General features: G+C 49.9%; 2 protein-coding genes and 1 pseudogene across 8 annotated transcripts in view; 2 read left to right on the plus strand and 1 right to left on the minus strand.

Annotated features, from left to right (window-relative positions):
• Positions 1-1256: 1256 nt before the first annotated feature.
• LOC109261342 (zinc finger HIT domain-containing protein 3-like) lies at positions 1257-9913 on the plus strand (annotated as a pseudogene).
• PIGW (phosphatidylinositol glycan anchor biosynthesis class W) overlaps positions 1268-22314 on the plus strand; it is a 40750-nt gene continuing 19703 nt past the window's right edge. The window contains exons 1-2 of one of the 2 annotated variants that reach the window (XM_053892791.1): positions 1268-1367; positions 14441-14927. The gene's annotated coding sequence lies outside the window, so the exon portion shown is untranslated. Of the gene's footprint in view, positions 1368-13159; positions 13328-14440; positions 14928-22314 lie in introns of those variants that run through there. The other variant, XM_053892789.1, reaches the window with a different exon arrangement.
• The window catches only part of MYO19 (myosin XIX), a 31578-nt gene continuing 15932 nt past the window's right edge, over positions 6669-22314 (minus strand). For 3 of the 6 annotated variants that reach the window (XM_019424044.2, XM_019424045.2, XM_019424050.2), the window contains 15 exons: positions 21080-21227; positions 20547-20718; positions 18725-18798; positions 17939-18060; positions 17657-17770; positions 17230-17406; positions 16762-16914; positions 15599-15706; positions 14700-14770; positions 12809-12912; positions 11008-11174; positions 10750-10879; positions 9150-9235; positions 8389-8691; positions 6669-7456 (listed from right to left, as the gene is read on the minus strand). In XM_019424044.2, the coding sequence (XP_019279589.1) occupies positions 7328-7456; positions 8389-8691; positions 9150-9235; positions 10750-10879; positions 11008-11174; positions 12809-12912; positions 14700-14770; positions 15599-15706; positions 16762-16914; positions 17230-17406; positions 17657-17770; positions 17939-18060; positions 18725-18798; positions 20547-20718; positions 21080-21227 (2058 nt within the window). In that variant the 3' untranslated portion in view covers positions 6669-7327. The remainder of the gene's footprint in view (positions 7457-8388; positions 8692-9149; positions 9236-10749; positions 10880-11007; positions 11175-12808; positions 12913-14699; positions 14771-15598; positions 15707-16761; positions 16915-17229; positions 17407-17656; positions 17771-17938; positions 18061-18724; positions 18799-20546; positions 20719-21079; positions 21228-22314) is intronic. The other 3 variants (XM_019424046.2, XM_019424047.2, XM_019424049.2) reach the window with 2 other exon arrangements.

Raw genomic sequence — 22314 nt, forward strand, 5'->3', positions numbered from 1 at the left:
TCAGGAAGATAGACCTGAAAATCCACACTAACAGGTAAGGATCCTCAGAGAGGGTAAAAGTCACATAGCCAGGGAGAGGTTTGAACCAAGACTTAAACAGCTACCTTAGCCATAGCAGATTTATCCACAAAGACAATGACAGTCATGTGGGGCCCTTAGAGTAGTGGGATCCTGTGGGCTGATGGGCCAACACAAAGGAGGAGGCACTTAGGAGTGAGAATGACTTCTGGCCCTAGGTGGGCACAATGTGGGGTGGGAGCCCTGGTTAGGCTGGGCAGTACTGAGGGCTTCAAGGAGACATAAGCTGTCAATAAAACATGACCGTCTATTCCTAAAGCCTGAGGTGCCACTCAAGGCCTATCACAATTCACCTATCCAGACTTACTAGGCCAGGTCCCCATCTTTGGGCCAGAGCTCACTCATCTGTTCCCTGACCAAGATATCCCACGCAGGGCTGTGACTTGGGTGAGTCAAGTGAAGAGTGTATGTTGTGAAATTTGAAGAGGCACTCTCTCAGGGCTGTGCAAGTGCAGGCTAACACCGGCAGGACCCTAAGACAGAGTCTCTTCTCTTTCACCTCTCTCTCCTGCCTTAGGTCTAAGCTTTGAACTCCCAGAGGGAAGAGGCTGTGGCTGCTACTGCCTGGGTGTCCCCAACCCAGCCTCTGGGCAGTGCACTGCTGTCACTTGGAGCTCAATAAACATTTGGCAGTTGTCAAGTCTCATCTTTCTTCCCTGAGAGAAAAAGGGCCTATGCTGGGAAAAGCACATGTACGTCACTCGATCTAGCCGATGGATCTAATTGGCCAGGGTATGGACTTCTCATTTGCTAGACATAAGCAAACGAGATGTGGGGGGCCGGGGTGGGGGTGAGAACCCAGTGCTCTTGCAAGATTCAGAAAGTCCAAGCCAGAAGGTAAAGGACATTTAGTCCTACGTATTCTTTTTACATGTGGGGCAACAGAGCTGGAGAGTGACAGTGACTTGCTCCAAGCCACAGAGTACCTTAGAGACAGGGACAAGGCTACATAACAAGTTCTCCGACGACAACTGTGACCTAATCCTGGAAGCCAAAGCAGCTATTGGATGCACATCGAGTGTATCGACTGTCTACTTATCAGGACTGGAGCAATGAGCAGGATCGATCCATTGCTTTTGACTGCCAGCAAGTGCTGCTCGCCGATTGGTCCGGGTTAAGGAAACAGAAAAAAAAAGGGCGTGCACGTGGTACCCTTCGTCAGAGACTGGCGCTTGCGGGTGAGAGTGAGGCTGGGGAGCGACCATGGCGTCGCTGAATAGTAGCGCTGTCGTCTGCGTGATTTGCTTGGAGAAACCCAAATACCGCTGCCCCGCCTGCCGTGTGCCCTAGTAAGAGTGGGGGTCGTGGGGGAGGAGGCCGGGTGGAGCCTGCGGGGCGGCTCGGGGACCCGGCGGGGGCTGCGGGAGGGTCCGCGCTGCTTTCCGGGCCGACGAGGTCGTGGCCTCTGTTGTTGCAGCTGCTCCGTGGGATGCTTCCGGAAGCACAAAGGTCAGGCCCTGGCCCCCCCCACCTGAACTCCCGAGTGCTGGCAACCCCCGTCAAGCCCTGCCTCGCCCCAGGGGGAACCTCTACCTGTGAATGCTTCCTCGGGTTTCGAACAGTGAAAACTTCTGCTCTGCCTTTTCTTTTATAGACTTTTTTTTTTTTTAAACATTTATTTATTTTTCAGACAGAGAGAGACAGAGCATGAACGGGGGAGGGTCAGAGAGAGAGGGAGACACAGAATCCGAAACAGGCTCCAGGCTCTGAGCTGTCAGCACAGAGCCCGACGCGGGGCTCGAACTCACGGACCGCGAGATCGTGACCTGAGCTGAAGTTGGCCGCCTAACCGACTGAGCCACCCAGGCGCCCCTTTTTTTTTTTTTTTTTTTTTTTTTTTTTTTTTTTTTTTTTTTTTTAAACAGTGAGTGGACTGCTTTGGCTGTCAGAGTCGACCCTGGTAGTTTCTTCATCTTAGTATTCTGACGCAGAAGCTGCGCTTGCTGAGGTTAACAAGAACGTTTTCTTTCCTTTAAAATGTTTTGTTAGAAACGAGGTAGATCTGTTCACGGTAAAGAGTGATTAGTCTACATTTTAACTCCAATTTGGGGTCTCTTAGCCCTCAGGGACTCTTTCCAACGACCTTATGCTGGGTTGACTCTTTTGTTAAAGTTCCTCATTGGTTTCTTGCCTCTAGTGTCCTCCCTTCCAGACTCGGACTCAGTGGTCCTTTTCAAGCTGCTTCCCTCCCCGTTTTTGTTTCTTACCCCTAATGTCCCTGGAGCATTTTCAAAGGAAACTTTTTGGTTCAAGATAGACAGGAAGGAAGTAGAACTGCTTTGCTGGAAATAGGGTTGTGGAGCCGGGATAGGTAGGCTTTGCTCTGGCTGTGCAGCCCAGGGTGGCCCAAGAACCCCTAAGGCAATCTGGGGTAATCTGGATCTTTTAACTGTGTGGCCCTGCTGCTGCCAAGGTTTTTCCTGAAGTGCACATTTGAGTAATTCATTCCCTTGAAAACTCCAGCCACTCTAGCAAAGGAAATTAGTTGGTGGTTCTTAACTTGGGTATTGCTCTCCCTAGGGAGATGCACTGTTACAATGTTTCTGTTTCACAGTAGCTGATGAGGGTTGGGGGCACTTCTGGCAATTGGTATTGACTCAGATAAACACCCTGTGGTGTGTGAGACTCACACCATTTCAGCCCTGAATACCACAGTGCCCTTGATGAGGGAGAGACACTGGTCTTGGGAAGAAAGGCCAATCTTCTGTGTGGCAGTCTTTTGTTCTTCCTCCACTTGTGTGGGCCCCAGCCTCCTGCCAGGCCTGCCCTCTCAAACAGCTGGCAGTTGCTTATCACCATGTCCTTGCACCTGACCCTATTCTTTCAGGGGTCTGGTCCAGCCATAGACCTTTCCCTCTGCCAGGAATGCTCTTTCCACCTGGCAGTGCCTCCTCTTTGTCTCCCAGCCCTCTCAGGTGATGTAGATCAGACTCTTCTCCATCTCTCTAGCCACCATACCTAAGACTCAGCCCATTGAGGTGGGCCTGATGACTTCCATCTGTGTAATCCCAGTGGCACGTGGCACATGCAAATTTGGTATCTGAAACTGCTGAGAAAATAGTTTGGTAATTGAAGTCAGTGTGCCACTTGATCTTGGTGAAAGCCCTGTTAAGTTCAGCAGGGTAAGGAGAATGGGGATGGACCCTCGGGTGCATGAGGCCTATTTCCTCTACCCTCTGCCAAGCTCAGGGTTGCTTGTTTTCTGGATACTGCCCTTTGATTTGAACCCTCACTTCCTTTGCATCCATCCATCTTCATCCCTACCCACATCCCTTACCTGGAACATAAGTTTCCCACCTAGGTGCTGCTGGCTTGGTGGAGAGATGTGGCCTTGTCGTTAAAGTACAAGTGACGTGCATCTGATTTGTGTCTCTTTCAGAGCAGTACAACTCTAAAACTCTTATTGAGAAAAAAAGATCAGCTGTTACTGCAAAAACTATAAAGCCTGCAGAAGACAAAGGTGGGTTGGTTGATTTCAAACCAGCCAACCTAGGAAAAGGTTTCAGGTAAAAGAAGCCGAAAGGAAAGAGATGTGGGTTGGGGCAGGGAGTCAGGAATGATGGCACCTTCCTTAGCCTGGAGCACCAGGAGTGGGGCACCTGTTATGTATTATAGAGCAGCCTGAAGGTATTGTTAAGGACAAGAAACAAGGGGGGCAGAGGGGATAAATGCTGTAGCTGTAGTTTGGGAATGAGGGGTGGACCCTGCTGGCAGGATCCTTCTCCAGTCATGGCTTCATTTCTCCCTCCACGGGCCTGGCTGGAGCTGTCAGTTCACCTGAGCTAGGCTCAGATGGGCGGCTGCCTTTGGCATAGGTCACCTTCCTGCTGCTGGGGGCTCCTTGGGATTTATTGGGAGAGTGGGCTGTCATCTCATCCATCCATCCAGACTTCAGTATCTCCTGGGTGTCATGCCAGTCTTTGAAAGCAGTCCCTTCTGGTGTCTGAATATTCACAGCATGGGGATAGCCTGTTTCTGCCCTTTGAGAAACTTCTTTGTTGGGTTCAGGCAGTGCCAGAAATTTCTGGCCATGATGAAAGCACAGGGCATTCATGTTAGCAGGTTTTTATAGAACACCTAGTTTTTTGGCCCCTGATCAGGCTGGAGCCATAGTGAGGGGAGCTGGGGTGATAGGAATTAGAAAATCAGGCTCCTGGCCTAAAGAACACAGAAACATGTAGAACAATATGTGAATACTAGGATGTATTTATTAAAGTCACCAATTCTTTGCTTTCACTTTCATTCCCGTTCTAAAAAGAGGAATGTTGGTACAGTTATAAATTCCAGAAAAAATTACTTTTGTTTTGTCTACACCTACTTACTCCTGTCACTTGTGTGCACATTGTTAATCTACTGCAGTAGTTGTTAAAATCTGGCATCTAGGTTTTGTTTCTAGTCCTAATTAGTTGTGTTCTGTATTCCTTAGATGATGATGACTCTATAGATGATTTTCTCAATAGTGATGAGGAAGAGGACAGTTTCTTTGCAGAATTTAAAGAATTTAGGTAAGTCTGTGCTGTGTTTACTTCTTTGTCAACCACTGATATATTTAATCCAATGTGTAGAATGTGATTTTGTTATTAATAAATAGTTGATCCTTGAACTGTGCAGGGGTTGCATGCCCCCCCCCCCAACTATCATGCAGTTGAAAATCTATATAACTTTTGACTCTCCCAGAATTTAACTACTAATAGCCTAGTGTTGACTGGAAGCCTTACCAATAACATAGTTGATTAACACATTTTGTATATGTATTATATGCTGTCTTCTTACAATAAATAGGAAAAGGAAATGTTAAGAAAATCATAAGGAAGAGAATACACTTACAGCACTGTATTTATGGGAAAAAATCTGTATAAGTGGGCCTGTGCAGTTCAAGCCTGTTGTTCAGGGTCAGCTGCACTTGAGTATGGCATGCAGAGCCCTTCAGTTGCATGATTCTGTGAATATTTACTCAGGGCTTCAACACCTCCCAGCCTGCCTACAATTCTCTTGCCCTGGAATCCTACTGGTTTTGTGGGTTAGCAAAATTCTCCTCCTTCAGGCCTTGGTTCAGGTTACCCTTCCTTATCTAAACTTCACTTTTTGTCTTTCTCAGAAGTAAGCATTTTTTCACCTTTCCATGGGGCCTTGTAATGTACCACTCATTTTATAGTAATTTCTCTCTCCCACACTAATTTGTAGGGCAAGGGCCTGCATTTATTCCCATGTCCCCAGTGCTCCGTATATAGTCTAGCCATTAATGTGGACAGGGCAATCCCAGGATCTGGTTTTTCAGAGGGATGTGGGTGTTAACAGTGCCCAGCGTTTGTGTAGGACTGTGCGGTCAGCCCTTATAGCAGTTGTGTATGTGATTAGTGGGCCAGTGTAATTCCTAAAGATAGATGGGAGTTTCATTGTTCTCATCGTAGGCTGACTCTGCTTGGCACCCACTCCCATGGTAGTGATTAGTTATACTGAGGGTGAAGCGGAGATATGAGGGTAGATATGAAAAGTTGTGTAAACTGCAAAAACACGCAGATATGAGTGTCTGTTCATTGCTACTGATCCTGCTTTGTGAGGATCAAGCACTTGCTTAAACAACATTCAGGGTATGTAGTGTAACTGTCCTTACCCAGTGAGAACCTTCAGGCCTATGAAGAACAAAAACATGCCAACAGCTTAATGCTATTGTTTTCTGTATTTATCCCAGTAAGCTATTTTTTCCTAGTTGAAATGGCCTAAAGTTAAACTATTTACAGAGGTGTCATGAACAAGAATCTGTGATGGCGTTTAACTTGGAAATCGTCTGATAGGCTGATCTCACCTTATTTAAGTGAAGCATTGGTTCAGTTCTTGGTTTTAAAGGTTAAGGGGATACAGTTCTTGATATTTATTACATTAGATACATTTAGCTTTTAACTATCTCCATCTGTTCCACTGAACTCACATTGGCTTTCTTGTTCATTTTTAAGGGGAGTCTGCAGCATTAAGAAGCCTACTGTTCAGGGGTGCATGGGTGGTTCAGTCGGTTAAGTGTAAGTGTCCGACTTCGACTCAGGTCATGATCTCACAGTTTGTGAGTTCAAGCCCCACATCGGGCTCTGTGCTGACACCTCAGAGCCTGGAGCCGGCTTCAGATTCTGTGTCTCCTTCTCTCTCTGCCCCTCCCCCACTTGTGCTCTGTCTCTATCAAAAATAAATGTAAAAAAGAAGCCTGTTCAGTCCACACCTTAGACAGTTGATGGTCAGCCTCAATCAGGGGTACAAGGCAAAGCTCATGAGGGTCTACATGCAGGAGCCCTTGTTTGTGGAGTTTGCTGACTGCTGTTTATGGATTGTGGAACCATCCCAGGATAAGGATTCTTAAGATAGATTATTGTGTTGCTTGCTCAATCATGTGCATAGCTCTCAGAACCTGCCCGCTCCTCCTCCCAGGAGAACAGCTAGTGTGGGGCCTTGAGCAGGAGTGTGACTTCCAGGGTACAGGCCAACTGACCTAAGGTAGGCTGCAGAAGTCTTTATCTCAAGTCCCATGGGTGTGGATTTCAGATAAGATGTGGATACTCAACATGGCAAACCCTTTATGGAGAGAGAACTTGACATTTAGGTGGTTGTCTTTAAATGTTTTAATTTGGGTACAGGTTAGACATCACATACGATACTGTTTGTCAAGTTTTATACCCATTTGAGTTAAAACTTGCTCACTGTTGCTAAATAAAATCAAGATACGGTTATTTTCTGGTAAATTGCATTGTTCATCCCTAGGTCATAAATGCTTGAAATTACATTAAATAAACCAACATACTAAATAAGGTTTTGTTCTTTTTAAAGGAACTAAATGCAAATAACCCAGTCGAAATTTTGGGGTTAACTTCAAGCTGACATGGCCTGTTCTGTTAGCAGGGAATCGCAAGTGCCCCGGTGCAGTGATGAACCACACCAGTGAGTCGGATCTATGAAGGTAGTAAAATGTGGGAAGTTCTCTGTGGCCCTGAGGTTTCTTAGTCCTGGTTTGGCAACCAACCCATGACACCTGTCAGGGCTTGAGATGTAGATGGGAGCCCCATGCCACTGGTGGCTGTGGCAGCTCTAGGTTGCGGGCGGGAGCTGTCACTTGTTCACGTGTACTTAATGTTGCTGTGGGAGTAGTTTGGCAGCTTAGTGTTGATCGAATGTCTTTGGCAAGGCAGCTGGCAGGAAAAGGCCTTTTGGACACAAAGGCACTGAAGGATTGCTCAGCCTAGTGAGGCTAGGATGTCAGAATAACTCACATGTGGCCCAGGCTGTGTCTTTCCAGCAGAATCTGATTAAAGCCAGTAACACTGTGGAGTGAAGGTTCAGGGCAGATGTCAGCATAAGGCAGTGGAGACTTCCTGCAGTGGAACTTGATCGAGCCCTAGGGAGAGAGATACAGCTTACCTCTGGTTCCTAGGAGTGCCAGCTGTACGGGTGCCTAGAGCAAATGCTAGAAATGCAGGTATGGACAAGTACTGGTATCGTTCAGTTAACGTTCTTTTCTCATTCTAAACCAGTGGCAAAGTCCAGAGTCCAAATATTTAATTTTATATTAAAATACAGAATTTCACATCCATTCTGTGTGATGCACAAGGGAGCTCTCCCCTACAAGGAGTATTTATTAACTGTCATACTCGTAAAACTGTTTACAACTGGAAGAGCAAACAGTTACACTTCTGTTTATACTCTGGCTGGCCTGCATGCTGTCATGGGAGATTTCATCCAGATTATGCCCTAGAGTAATTCCTCTGGTATGGAAATTCACTGTTTCCTTCTGTTTGCCTTGTCAGTGTCACTTAATCCTTGCTGTGACCCCATGTAATAGGTGAGTATTAGCCCATGTTCTACGCTGGCTGACTTTTACTCTGGCTGCCCATACTATAGAAACAGAGCTCTTGGACCACAGACTTACCTGCTTGTCATTTGCTCTGCTGGAACAGGAGATAAACCAAGTGATAATTTGACAAAAGTGTTAAACCCAGTGCTATTTGAGGGAATAAGCTATCATCATAACCCAAATTTTTAAAAAGTGGGACTAATTAAGTAGAGATTCAGAGGAGATGCTAGAACACTCAGAGGCAGTTTTTAAAAAGTTGAAAGGGCTCTGGAAAATTCCTAGTTGTAATGATGGTTAACAACCCGCCTGCAGCCAGCTGGGACGCGCAGGCTTCTGGTTTCCTGAGCAGCATCAGGATGGCTCTGGTCCTAACATTAGTCCTGTTCCCACTGGGAACTCATGGGCTTTGCCTCTTGCTTTCTACAAGGGACCCAGAGCCATGGTGGGCAGGACCACCATCCTGTCACACAGCTTACCTGAGGCAGTGCTCGGATGGATGTGACACCAGCTTGTTCTTGTGCCGTCTGGACTGCGTAGCTACTGGGGTTGCCCATGGGGAGCTGGAGGCAGGCCCAAACCACCAGCTTCCTCTGAAAGCCACGTACACCCACAGCTGCATTGGCCAAGACCAGGCCCAGGGGCCAGAGGCGGATTATTGCTTCCAAGAGGCTGGTCTGTGCCTGGGGCAGCAGGAGGGAGCCCAAGGGAAGGGGAACTTGAGACACGTGTTTTTCTTGCACACCATCCAGTTCTTTAGAAGCAAGGAAGGCCATTCTGATCTTAAAAAAAGAATGCCACTTTATAGCTTTCAATCGATTAGCTCTCTTAAGGGAAACCAAAACTGTCTTTAATAAAACAGCTTAACAAGGTAAACTGAAGGGCACCTGGCTGGTGAACAGCTAGATACCTTCAACTAGACTGGCACCATGTGGCAGAACTTTACATCCAAGGCAGATGTACTTAGGTCTTACATGTGCTACTTTAAAAATAATAACCTTAAGATCTAATTGATATGCCACAAAATTCACCCCTTTAAAGTGTATAATTCCGTGGTTTTTAGTATATTTCCAGAGTTACTTATGCCACTCTTTCTGTGTCCAAACCACCCTGCAGTGTCGGTGGTATTTTATACAAGAGAGCATACCAGTGTGCGGTGGCAGGGTCAGCATTCCACCCTGGGACCACCTGATACCAGACTACCCACTGCCTGTCCTGACTGCTGGAGTCAGATACTCACCCTCCATTTCTGCCATGTGCGTTTGATGGCCGTGGCAGCTGCGTGCATTCTCTGGATGTGCTTCCGAGCTAACCAGGAACGAATGGCTGAGGTGTTTTGCCCAGAAACAAAGAAGTAAATGAAATGTTTAGAACTGTTAGTAGCCTGGCTCTGCAGCAACACCCAATCTGCTGAAGAAGTTTGGAATAGATACTTTTTCAATGAATGGCTACCTTGTGCCACTATGTAGGGTAAGGAGCTAATAAAGAGAATACCTCAAGAAAACCTGGCTCTGAAGAACACCCCTCACACTGTTTAGACTGGGAGAGACCCTACCTGGAAAGGCAGCTGGGAGGCTTACCTGCCTCAGGCTTTGGCTGGGGCAATGCCCAGGGGACAAGAAGTATCTCTTATCTGGGGAGTCTTCAGTTGAATTTGTTTGCTGGCTTTATGAATTCACAAATGGTGACCCCACCATGCACCCACATGTTGGTAAAGGTAATGACTACTGGATGGCAGACTGGTTGGCAATTTTTGTTTCCTTCTCTTGCAATTTCAGCATTTTCTGGTTCTTTATGGTACCATCATATTCAGAAAAAGGACTATTCCATTAAATATTAATATTTGGGTTCTAGAAAACTAAAAAGTTTAAAGACAAATCTAAATCTTGTTATTTCACCAACCCAGACGGTTCTATAATGTTTCCTTATGCAATTGTTTTATGCTTATACACACAGAAACATGCCTGAGGAAGGTGGCATCGCCCTTGATGTGTGGTTTGGCATCCTGGTTTGAACGAGATACTAGAAGTAGTTTTGGTTAAATTTAAAATATTATTCAAAAAGACTTCTTAGCTGGGGCTCCTGGGTGGCTCAGTCTGTTAAGCATCTGACTTCAGTTCAGGTTATGATCTCGTGGTTCATGAGTTCAAGCTCCGCATCAGGCTCTGGGCTGACAGCTCAGAGCCTGGAGCCTACTTCAGATTCTGTGTTTCCCTCTCTCTCTCTGCCCCTCCCCCACTCATGCTCTGTCTCTCTCTCAAAAATAAAAAACATTTAAAAAAAAAAAAAAAAAGATTTCTTAGCTGCATCATAAGAGCGGTCCATAATAACAGCTGTCAGATATTTGGGTTGTTATTCTAGTATTTTTATTTTCAAAATAAGACTGCTGTGAACATGGTTCCTGTATCTCTTCCTTTAATGAATCAAAACTGAAGGTCAGTTTTACCTTCTTACACTCAGCAGGTAATGATTTATCATATAGGCAAAGGAAGACGGCATAAACTGCTCTCTAGGTCTGGGAAAGGGGAATTAAAGGCAAATTTTTAGCCTCTGCTGCCTAGAGAGCACCCCACCCTTATTTGTGGTGTGACCTGGCTTCCATTAAACTGGAGAGACACTATGGGTGAGGTGAATCAGGATTCAAGTCCCAGGGTACCATAGGCTTGTGCTGTCAAGGTCTTGACGCTGGGACACAGCTTTAGTATATGGGGGTTCAAGCAGCAGCATTTCACAGGAAACCTGTAGTGTGCAAGGTCTGCAGCCGCTGACAGGGACTGCATCCAGGTCCGTCTGCTGGCCTGGAACCGTGGCTGTGTGCCCAAGAGCCCCACCCCTCCTACCTGCCTGGATGAGCGTGGCGGCCTGCCTCTGCCTCTCCTGCTTGCGGTGCCGGTGTCGCCTCCAGCTTCCCTGGATGCAGCAGGCACACTGCTCTAGCACCTGGGCACGCCCACATTCCAGAAGCTCCAACTGAGAGGAGGGGTATCCACTGAAGTCTGCAGCCTCTCTTCCCACTGCCCTGAGGTGAACCCACACTCTGTCCTGCTAAGCAGAGCATGCAGCTAGTGAACTACCCTCCTCATCACAAACCAGCTTACCATGGAGTCAGTCATAAACACTTTGGTCCTGCCACAATGCACTGGGACTGGTGTGGCCTCGGCTGGGTCACCAGGTGTGGCTGCTGCCTGAGTTAGAGCTGGAAGAGTATGGAGGATGTCCTGGAGAAGAGGTTGCAGTGTGGCTCCCTTGGTATGTGGAGACCATTCTATGGGATGGGAGACAGAGGTCTCATCAGCTCTTGGTCATCTACATGCTTCTGTGGACTTAAGAAACTGGTTCTGGTCTCCCCCATACTCCATAGGCTTCTTTGCTGCTGTTCCTGCCTCTAACCACTTCCACCTTTTTTGGGGGCAGAGGTGACCCCTCTATTCTTCAGGCCCCTGGCTATTCTGAGGAATACCGGAAACCCCACTTGTGGCTGGCCCACAGCCTCCATTTCTGTGGGTCCCCTAGGCAAGCTAGCAAAGGGCAGCTGGTACCTGGATTCCAACCTCCAACCAGCCAGCATCTGTTCCAAGGCCCCAAATATGCCGAGGGCCAAGCAGGGCAGGTGGACCACTCCCTAAGCCCCTCACCCCTTAACTCCCTGCCATGTATGGGAAAAGGGAGAACACCTCCCAGTCCCAGGGAGGCCCAGCAGGTCCCCATGTCACATTGTGCATAGCTGGCTCTTGTAGAGGGAGGATTTACCTGAGGGCTCTGACCACCTTTTGCTGCCCAGTGCCTCTCTGGAGACAGAGGCTGCCAAAGAAGACGCCGCAGACGAGAAATCCCAAAATCAACCAGGAGCGAATGGGACTTTGGGCACAAGACACAGAGCAGTAGAGCAAATCATGAGAGGAGAAGGAAAGAGGTGGAGAAAAAGAATGAAAGGAAAGTGATAAAACTAAGCCCAAGAGAGGAGGGAAATCAGGACTGTCCCAGGCCTGACAAGCCCCAAGGTAAGGCTGTGTGGGTGTAAGCAGATGCTGCTGGGCTAGGGTCCTACTGGGTATTGGTCTTATACTCTGTCCTTGGCCTCTTCCTCCTCCACCTATGCCAGGGTCTTACCCTACATGCTGATAACCCCCAAACTGGGGCCAAGGGCCAGACCTTTCCTTTGATATTAGGGCTTGCTGAGTGCCTGGCAGACATTTCTACTGGATGACTGTAGGGACCTGGAGCTCAAGTCAGTCCTGCAGAGCTCAGCAGCTACCCCCAAGCCTCTCTCCCCCACCAACCAGGCATAGTCTAACCAGTTTCTTCCCAACGTTGCCCACAGTGCCCACATCGCTACCTTCTCTCAACTCTGGCCAACCTAACAACCTCACTCCCAAGGCCTGCCATGGGCCCCCTAACAGTGGTCTCCAGAAAGCATATGGCTGACATCACTCCCTTCCTCCTCTGAGATGTCCTCATCTGCCCAGAGAATAGAGCTCTGCTCCTGTGACATGGCCTGCCTGTTACCCCAGTCTCACCTCCAACTGTTCTCTGCCTTTACAAGTTCTACACACACAGTGTTGTCTCCTGCCTGCAGGCCTCTGTTCAATTACCTGTCCCGTGGAATGCCCTTCACTTGGCTAATACCACTGGTCTTCAAACACCACTTCCTCCAGGAAGCCTTGCCTGATTCATACCTCCCCAGCACTACCCACAGCATTCTGTTCCTAGCTCTGCCTATCATCATTCTCCACTGTCTGTCTTCTTTTAGTCTGTTTCCCCCAGTGAACCAAGAACCTCGAGGACAGGGCTGTGTTTTACTCCTCTCTGAATGTCCAACCCCCTAGCCCTGAGATGGCCCAGGACAGGTGCTCAGTAAACTGTGCTTGAACAAATGACTAGCAAATGGGCCCCACTCACCTGAATGTCCTTCATCAGGAGATGGGCTATGGGATCCAGGGGATGTGCGAGTACAGAGCCTTCTCAGTAATTCATATCGTTCCACGAAGTTCTGGTGAGGGATTCTAGAAGCCAGAGCAGGCAGAAGAAAACAATGAAGTGACAGCTGTGAGCCTGGGACAGCACTTGGGGCTAACGGGAGTTACTCTATTTAATCTACTCAACAACTGAGCGAGGTGCTACCATGACTGTGCCCACTGAATGGATGAGGTTGTGGTTGTGGAGAGACTACACAGTGGAGACCATTTTAAACTGGACCTGCTCTTCTACAGCCTTGGTCTACCTAAACAAAGCTTCTCACTCTTTTAGTAGGGGATTTTTGGCCTGCCTCCTTCGAAAGGGGCTTGCTGGCTCCTCCCCAACTGGATCACTCATACAGTCAGCCACATCTGTTGCTTCTCTGACTCCACAGCATCCCCTGCTTCCTCCTGATTTTTCTGCTCCCCTTCACCTCAACACTTAAACAGCCGATGACACCCTGTACGTATTTATACCTCCTCCTCCCGAGTCTGGCTTCTGTCCCCAACACTGTTCCAGTGTGGCTCTTGTTGCAGCCATCAGCAAACACCATGCCACTGGCTCCAGCAACTGGCCTCTGGCAGGTGCCCGGCTGACCCCTGTCCCCATACAGCTCTCTCAGCCCCCAGGACCCCTGTGAGCTTGGCTTCCTCCTTCACCCACAACTCCCAAGTTGCTGGTGCTGGTTTCTCGTCATCTACCTACCCACTCTCTAAATGTGAATGTTGCTCAGTGAATGGCTTCAGACCCCTCTTCTCTCCCCACTGTGATTTCCTCCTTGCTCATGGTGTTATAACCCACCAAGGACAGATCCTCATGTACCCTCCACTTCCCAAAGCTCTGGGCCCCAAGCCTGTCTTATAACCACTGCAAACCTGACAAGGCCACATTCCTGACTCCCCTCCTATCCCACCTCCAGCCTGTGCCTTCCCCAGACATCCTATCTCAGGGACAGGATTTCCTGATTCATCCACTTGCCTCAGATAGAAGCCTGGGAGTTATGTGTGCAACCTGGAAGCTGACTGCTCCCCTGCCCACATCCCATGATCAATCACCCCACAGTCCTGATTCTATCACAAACCACAGTCCAATTTAACCCATGTCTCTCCATTTTTCATGGTTGCCACCCTCTTGTGGCCACCATCTTGCCTATACACCTGCGCAACAGCCTCCTCACGCATCTTCTCCCTTCTCTTCTGACCCTGTGTCCAACGTCCACACGGTAGCCACAGAACATGAATGAGAGCACAGCACTCTCTCCTCACAATGTCCAGCAGCTTCCCAGCCCTCTGGAAAAACTGCCAAGTCCTCATGGGACTTCTGAGGCCCCTCTCCCCCCATTTCTCTATGTGCAGGCACTTTAGCATCTCGGTTCCTAAGCTGGAGCTTTGTGCTTGCTGTTTCCTCCCCCAAATCTTCCCAGGTTGGCCCCTTCCCTCCCCAGAGGTCTGAGCTGCTTAGAGGGGCCCATCCCCAACCAGCCCAAAGATCCTCTTCCCCATTAGTCTACCTAGCAGCACTTTGTCTCTTTCCTAGCACTGATCAACTTAATACTTCTTGTTCTTGACTCCACAGGAATGTAAGCCCCAAGAGGCAGAGGCTCACCTTCCTTATTCACTGATGCTAGCAACAGTGCCTGGTGCAAAACAGTACACAGAAAGGGAATGGATAAATGAACAAGTGATATCTCTTGAGTTCCAGGCTGACTTCTGCAGACCTGACTCTTTCTCTTCACCTCCACATCCTGCTCTGGGCTGGGCAGGTCTTGTCACGCCAGAGTCCCAAGCTCCACCCCAACACTGGCCCTGCCCACTGTGGGGCCTGGCCCACTTACCGGATGGGGAAGCCAGCGGCACTGATGTGAATGGTCTCCACAAGGCCACAGGCCTCCAGCTGACTGAGGACCTGCATTGGTGAGGAGACAGGGTGGGCACCTGTGGTGTGGGACCAGCAGACCAGAAATACCACTCCTGCCCTCTGAGGCTCTGGTCCGTGTGAACCTGCAGGCTGTCTTGATGATTGACTGATGAGGGTATACTCTCCTGCTTCTGATACCGTGGAGGTAAGTGCTGGTCCTACTTCTGTCTCACCACTCCCAGCTGTGCAGAGACTCTGCCTTATGATGCAGCCTAACCCAATTTGTTTATTTATTTTTATATTTTGTGGGCAGTGGGGTAAATCAAAGCTGAGGAGCAGGAGAGGTTAAATTGTAAAGATTCATTGGGACCTTAGTGGAGAAATCCTGGCCGTAAACCCTAAGGCCAGTTGACTGTGGGACACACTCCAGCATCCAGCACTCATGCCTCATCCCCATCAGAGCCCAGTACCCTGAACAAAGGGCAGCTGCTGGCCATCAACTTTTGTGCAAATTAGAAAAAAACTCTACCTCTGGTCAGAAGTGGCCACACTGTGCACAGACTGCAAGATGATTCAGACCCTTCAGCTAATCACCCAATCCTCCGGGCAGCTTCAGTCTCATCAGGGCACATGGACTGGTGAGCAGAATGTAAGATGCAGTGGAGGCTTCCTGGCTAGCTCACTGTGCCATGCACAGACCACAAGAACATACATGACTGTCCTGCCAAAGCAGGGGCGCAAGATGCCCTAGTGTCAAACTCAACCCAAGAGACTCGCTCTGGTCACTCCACTTGGAGCCGAAGTTCTGCCTTTCGTCCCTTCAGGGCCTTGGCCAGATAGGGCTCCCTACAAAGCAGCTCTGGCCCAGTGAATTACCTCCTCCTGGAGAAAGGTGTGCGCCTGGCCCTGGCTGTTGGGCTTGATGCAGCGAATGTAGTGGGGCGTGGTGCTATGCAGAACCTGCAGAAGCTGCTCCAGGGAGGCCTGCAGCGGGGAGAATGAGGAGCCAGACAGATTGAGGCTCCCTGTGGGCATCAGTGGGGCCCTGGTTAGTGACTGCATCAAACACCCCCTGGCGGTCTTCACAGCCCTGAGACAGATATCCTCCCAGGCCCTGGGATGATTATGGGAGGTGCTCACTGAGTCCATGCACCCTCCTTGCCTGAGCTCCCAATGCCCCTCACCTCCACTTCTAGGGACCTTCCTGACCTGTGATCTGTACCTGGTTGGTCTCCACTCCCCACACCTCCCCCGCCCCCAACCCCCGCTCACCAAACAATCTTCCTGGAAGAGAACAATCTCAGAAGCCATTCATTCGGGCAACAATTGTTCTCATTAAGCCCAGACATAGTCAGTCTGCTGCGCAGAACCCAGGGTCTGATGGGGTCACACGAATGTGTGTTGTGCACCCCCTCAGTAGCGTGTCTGAGGCTAGGCAGGAAAGAGCTAACCGAACCTGGGCTCCACCAAGTGGTTCCACTAGGAGGTAATGATTAGGCTGAAATTTGAAGGACTAGAAGGAATCAACTAAGACAGCAGGTGTGGAGGGTGGGAGTCTGGGATGGGGCTGGGGATGGGGCTGGGGATGGGGCAGGGAGTGGTACAGGCAAGGGAGGGGCATCCCAGGAAGGTGGAGCAGAATGTCAAGGGTTGAGGGCAGAAAGCATAAGGTGCTGGAGGAGGTTGACAAATCTGTAAGCCAAGGACAGGGCTTGAGCAGGAAGCTGGAGAACTAGGAATGGACCGGGACACAGAGGTTCATGTAACTATTGTTCCTCCATGACCACCCTATCGGCCGTGGGTGAGAGGCCCACTGTGCCACCCATAAGCCCCTAGGCTTCCTGTCATGTCAGTTATGTCTATTTGTTGGTTTTCCGTTTTGGTCTTCCTCATGAGGCTACCAACTCCGTGCAGACTGGGACCATGTCTACTCACTTGTCAATGTTCCCCAGCAAACCACCAATCCTGGGAGGTGCTTGGTAAATATTTGAGATTGATGAGTGAATCAAGCACATTCTATCAGCACCCCCAGGACCCACCTTGAACTTGGACACCACAGTCAAAACAGGGGCTCTGCTCTGGCCAGAGGGCTCTTCCTGGGACTTCTCTTCAGGGTCCATAGGAAATAGCACCTTGAGTAGGGGGTCCTGGGATTGCTGTAGGAGCCTGGTCAGCTCAGGGGGGACAGGGTCCTATTAGGAAAGGACAAGGACAGCAGGTAAGGGCAGGTGGAGTGCTACCAGGGTTGTCCCCAGGTTTGCCAGCCCTGCTCACCCAAGCCCCAGAAGAAGGGATTCTACGGGAGACCCACTGTGACATGGGTCATTTCTGGGCAGCTTATGCCTGATTAGCAGAGATGTCAGGCAGGTAGGCCAAAGAGGTGACTTGGATTCTGGGAGGATATTCAGGAGAGAGAGAATGCAAGACAAGAATCTTCCATGTATATGCAGCAATGACTCAACACCTCATTTCACGCAGGCCCCCACAGGCCGTGGCCCAGCCCCCACCTTGTTCTTCTCCACCAGACCTGCCGTGTGGTACTGCACAGGCCCTGCATAATGCACCACGATGAAGCTGGGCTCCCGGCTGAGCTTGTTGTGGCCCAGGCAGGGACTGCCTGCCAGGGTACTCTCGATGCGTGTCTGGAGCTGGGCTGCACTGCTTGGCCGATTAAGGCGGCATTCCTGCATGGGATGCAATGGACACTCAGCCACAAATATGAGACAGGCTCGCCACAACCATCATGGATCCCCCCCGCCCCCCACCAGCAGCATAGGCATCATAGTGACCCTGAGAGGGAAGGAACATAGGGATTAGCAAACCCATTTGGCAGATGGGAAGAGAGAGACACACAGAGAGGGCCTAGTATGGTCTCTGAGGCCCCAGAAAAGCCCAGAGACCAACTCTGGTGCTTAGCATACTAGTTGACCCTACCTCATTTATGAGGGAGCAGATACTGATGGGGCTTCCCTCAATGAGATCCAAACAGGCCTGGTTGTCCTGGTAGTTGACAAAGGACCAGTCCAGGCCCTCAACTGCATATTCCTCCTAGGGGACCAAAGGTGGCAGTTGGGTGGCAGGAGAAAGCATCTGTGATCTGAGGCCCAGACAGGTCATCCATGGCTGGCCTCAGTACCACAGGATATTCCAGAACAGCATCAAATAAGGAACTAAAGGCTCTGGGTCAGACCCTGGAAGGAGCACTCCACTTCTCACCTGCTGAGCCCTCAGGTAGTGAGCCACAAAGTGCTGTTGTAGCTTCTCGTTGGCATAGTTGATGCACAACTGTTCCAGACTGTTACTGGGAAATGACTCAAATCCATATACATCCAGCAGGCCTGAGAGGATGGGGCAGAACCCATGGGGCCACTGCAGGGAGCAGGGGCAGGGGTACTACAGGAGTCCAGGGTGAAACCTCATACTTGGTACCCTGGAGAGGTTGAATGAGCAGGACACCCAGCAGTGGGCACAGTAAACACAATGCCCTGGGGTGGGTCGCATCTCTACTTCATGGCCCCTCAGAATTCAAAGCAGGAAGAAAGGCTGAATAAGGTGTGAGGGGCAGCCTAGGGAACATTTCGTGTCCAATTCAATTTAGAGGGCTTTGATCTCACCAGCCCTGTTGGTATCTAGAATTCCACTGTCTCTTGAGCAAACCTCACATCATTGAGCTTTACTTCCTCCTCCACCTGACTACCCCACCCCAGTTCCAACCATGTTACCATGTCCCCCAAATCCCTTCTAATCTAGCCATTGTGCCTATCCCCTCACAGTTCTAGGGGAGAGGAGGGGCCCTCACAGACAAAACACCATCTGAGTCTGCCTGGAGAGCTACAGATGGCTCAGATGTGGGCACTGAGAACACAGAGACACCCTTGCCCAGACACTGGTGGACAATGAGGAGATGGGGGTGCAGAGAAGGGAAAAGAGCTGCCTGGAGTTGCACACTGGACTGGACTGTTTTTTCGAAGGAGTGCTCCTGAAAGGGTGAGCCCCTGCTACCTATGAAAGTGGTCCAGGAGTCAGGGTCTGCACAGATGCTGCTATTGATCACGGATACCAGCCAGTCAAACAGCCTGTTGGGGTGGGGGTGGAGGGAGAGAGGACTCTGGTGAGAGGTCAGGTAAGCCTGAGGGATAGCAAAACTGCTCCTCCAGCCAGGGTGCCACATTCTGAAGGGCCTGTATTCCCAGCCAGACAGGCCAAAGGATCAAACCCTTTCCTCCCATTTGCTGCCCATCCCATTTTGCCCCACTACGAATGCAGGCTTGTGGTCATGCATGTGCCTAGGATGCACAAACCCAGCCTGTCCTCCCAACAAGACTGAACACATGGCTGGTAGACTCTGGGGCTAGACAGGGAATGGGACTCCATCAGTCACTTGGCCAGACACCCAGCTAGTGTCTTAACTGGAAGGGAAGGGGTGAACGGGAAGGCCTAGGTGGAGTTTGCAAAGAACTGAGTTCACTGGACACCCCTGAAAACTGGACCTGTGGCACCTAGAGCTCAAGACCCTGCCACATCCCTTAGTCCTGCATAAGCAGGCCCCGAGTCACCTGAGGCCAAGGGGTACTCTGCACTCTGGAGCACCCCACCCTGAGACAGTAAGGCAGTTACTATGCTGGTGACATGTACAATACTATTAAGGAATTTCTTTCTTACGATTTTTCTTAAAGTGACTGCTCTGCAGTTTATTGCAATTCAGTCAGTTAAGGGTTTCTGCTTTTGTACCAGGGGCTCCAAGTACCTGTCTGAGGCACTGAAAACAAGTGACCTAGTGTTACAATGATCTGATGTTGATTATGTATGAAGTGCTCTACGGTTAGAGGTTCACACGATCTATGATCATCATATTTTATTTTACCGATTTTACAGTGACTTGACACAAGCTTTAAAAGTCTTTGGCATGAAATTAGCTTCAAGGCAATGGGAAAAGAGTCTCTTCCTGAATTGGGATCCGTCTGAGCCAAGCTGCCCTAGGCAATGTTCAACTCAGCAGATCTTCTTCCCTCAGTAATGCTTCTCAAGCTCTTGACTCTTAAAGAAGTTCATGAACGGGGGGGGGGGACCCTCTCCCCAGGTGCCCAGGTTCCCATGAGCACACACACATGCACACGCGCGCACACACACACACACACACACACACATACACATACACACGTGTTCTGACCCATGGTTCTGGAGGATTCTGGGTCCCCTGACTCCTTACTTGGTACCCAAGGCTCCCTTACTTAGAACCCAGGGTGAGAAACCACCCTTAACCACATGGCCAGAATGTGGAGCTGCTAAAATAACCCACCAGGAAAAGGCCAGGACCCCCACCTTCACCCTGTTGTGGACTCCCATTTGCTGCACACTGTGTTGTCTGAGACTGTGGGCCACACTTCTGGCCCTACCATCTATCAATTTCCCCAGGTAACATGAAGAGATGAAGTATAAGGTCACGTGGAGATTGAGGACCCTATTCACCCATAGGTCTAAACCTGGAACTCTGAGAACCCCGGATCAGCTTGGAGGCCTGATGTGCCAGTGAAGACCTAAGCAGGCTTTCCTCACCCATGGCCAAGGGCAGGGCAGGCTCCTATACTTCATTAATGAGCTGAATCTAGCCCAGAATGTGGCAACTTCCCCATGCAGAGTACTCTGGAATTAAGGTCAAAGGCCCAGCTCGGGGAAAACCCAGAAGCCACTCATTCCCTGCTGTCCATTCATATGCTTTATCTGGAAGCCCTCACCATGGGCCTGGGCCTATCGCATGATGGTGTCTGATCCAACTCCAGAGAGGGGGAGAACTTGGAAGGAGGGCAGGGCCCAGAGTGCTTACCGTGCGTAGACTAGTTTGGCCAGACAGTCTCTGCGAGTGTCACACTCGGCTCGGGAGCAGGGCTTCTGGAATACCTGCTGCTGCCTGCCTGCCCTGATGGTTCTAATCTGCAGTGTCTCCAGCAGTGGGTCTTCTGGAAGCTGCAGCAGTGAGGCTGATGTCCTGATAGAGCCTGAGAGGGACAAATCACCCTCCATCCAAAAAGCCCTCTTTACAAGACACTGTGAAGTCACCCAACTGGACAGAATAAACCTAGGTTCTGGTGCATGAGGAGACTTGCCCAAAGCAGAGACTGAACTTGAACCCAGGACTTATATGTCCCGGTCCACACTGCCATATGTGGGGCAAATCACTTTATAAACCCTCTCTTGTTTTCTCACCTGTAAAACAGAGATGATGCTGTTTGCCTCACCAGAGATGGGGTAAGTAGTAACATCCATGTTTTCATCAAGGGCATCCTCACATTCCAAATTTCACCCTCTGGCCTCCCACCAGGTCCCACCAGTGTTGGCCCTTTTCCAGACAGGGCATACCCTGCTCCCTGGGTGTGTGACCAAAGCTGATACACAGACCCCCATCCTTGTTCTCACACTTGGCATCGTCCATCAGCTGGCAGGACTGGGCTTCATCCTTAGAGTCAGCAAACCAGATGTTTCCGAGGTGCAGCAGTCCAGCCAGGACCTGAGCAGACAGGAGAGGACATGACAGGAGCACCTTCTCAAGGGCTGAAGCCTAGCCTGGGAGAGGCCCCTCTCCTGATGAATATAATCATGAGAACAAAATAGTAACAGAAACTCCCAATTGATGCCCATGACAGAAATGACACAGGGAAATGTTAAATTACAAACCTATAGGGATTTCTGGCTGGCTCAGTGGAGCATGTGCCTCTTAATCTTGGGGTTGTAAATTCAAGCCCCACGGTGAGTGTAGAGATTACTTAAAAAAATAAAATCTTTAAATCACAAGCCTATAGGCAACAGACGTGGTAAAAGAGAAAGGCAGGATGAGAATCCATGTAGTCTGACTTCAGATGTCTCCCAGGGCAGCCAGTGGGCTCCTATGTCACCCACTGTCTGTCCTTGTGCCTCCCCTCCTCCAGGAGCAAACTGTGAGAACACCACTCCTGTTACTTGTGGACCAGGCTCTTTCTGTGTGGCTGGTGGGGGTTTGGCCCTGGTTCCCTTTGGTCCTTTCTCAGCACTGCTAGGCAGCTGACAGCACAGTCCAGGATAGGATCTGTGATCTTGGTCTCCTAATAGTGGGTGTTCCCTTGCCTGTACACTCACTGATCCATAAGAATGAGTCTCCAGGGGCTATAGAGAGGAGACTCATATGTCCAGCAGCTGGGGAACCCTTAGACCCTTATGGGGAGAGCAGAGCCTCTCCTACCATCCCTGTCTGGTCCCAGGCAGGGTATCTCCACATGATACCAGCTTTCAGGCCACAATCTACCTTGGAAGAAGACTGCTGTGCCCAATGGGTAGAGGGTCATGATACTGTCAAGCCAACACTCCTGTCCAGACCCTGGTGTTGTCCACTTGTCCTGGGCTTGTTCCCATGTGCTGTCCCTGTGGCCAAACCTGATGGTGCCCATACTGGCCATGATCCCCTTCCTGCCTGAGCAGCCCCAATCCAGAGGTAGAGGTCACTTTCCACTGTACTGCCATCTCCCTGCAGGGGTTTCTCCGTATCTGCTGCCAGCCTATCCTATGTATCCCCCTCCTGTTGTTCTGGTGGGTGAGGAGGTGATGGCAGAGGGAAGTAGTGA

The sequence above is a fragment of the Panthera pardus genome, unplaced genomic scaffold, assembly GCF_024362965.1.
Source record: "Panthera pardus isolate Hobbes unplaced genomic scaffold, ASM2436296v1 HiC_scaffold_3, whole genome shotgun sequence".
NCBI lineage: Eukaryota > Metazoa > Chordata > Mammalia > Carnivora > Felidae > Panthera > Panthera pardus.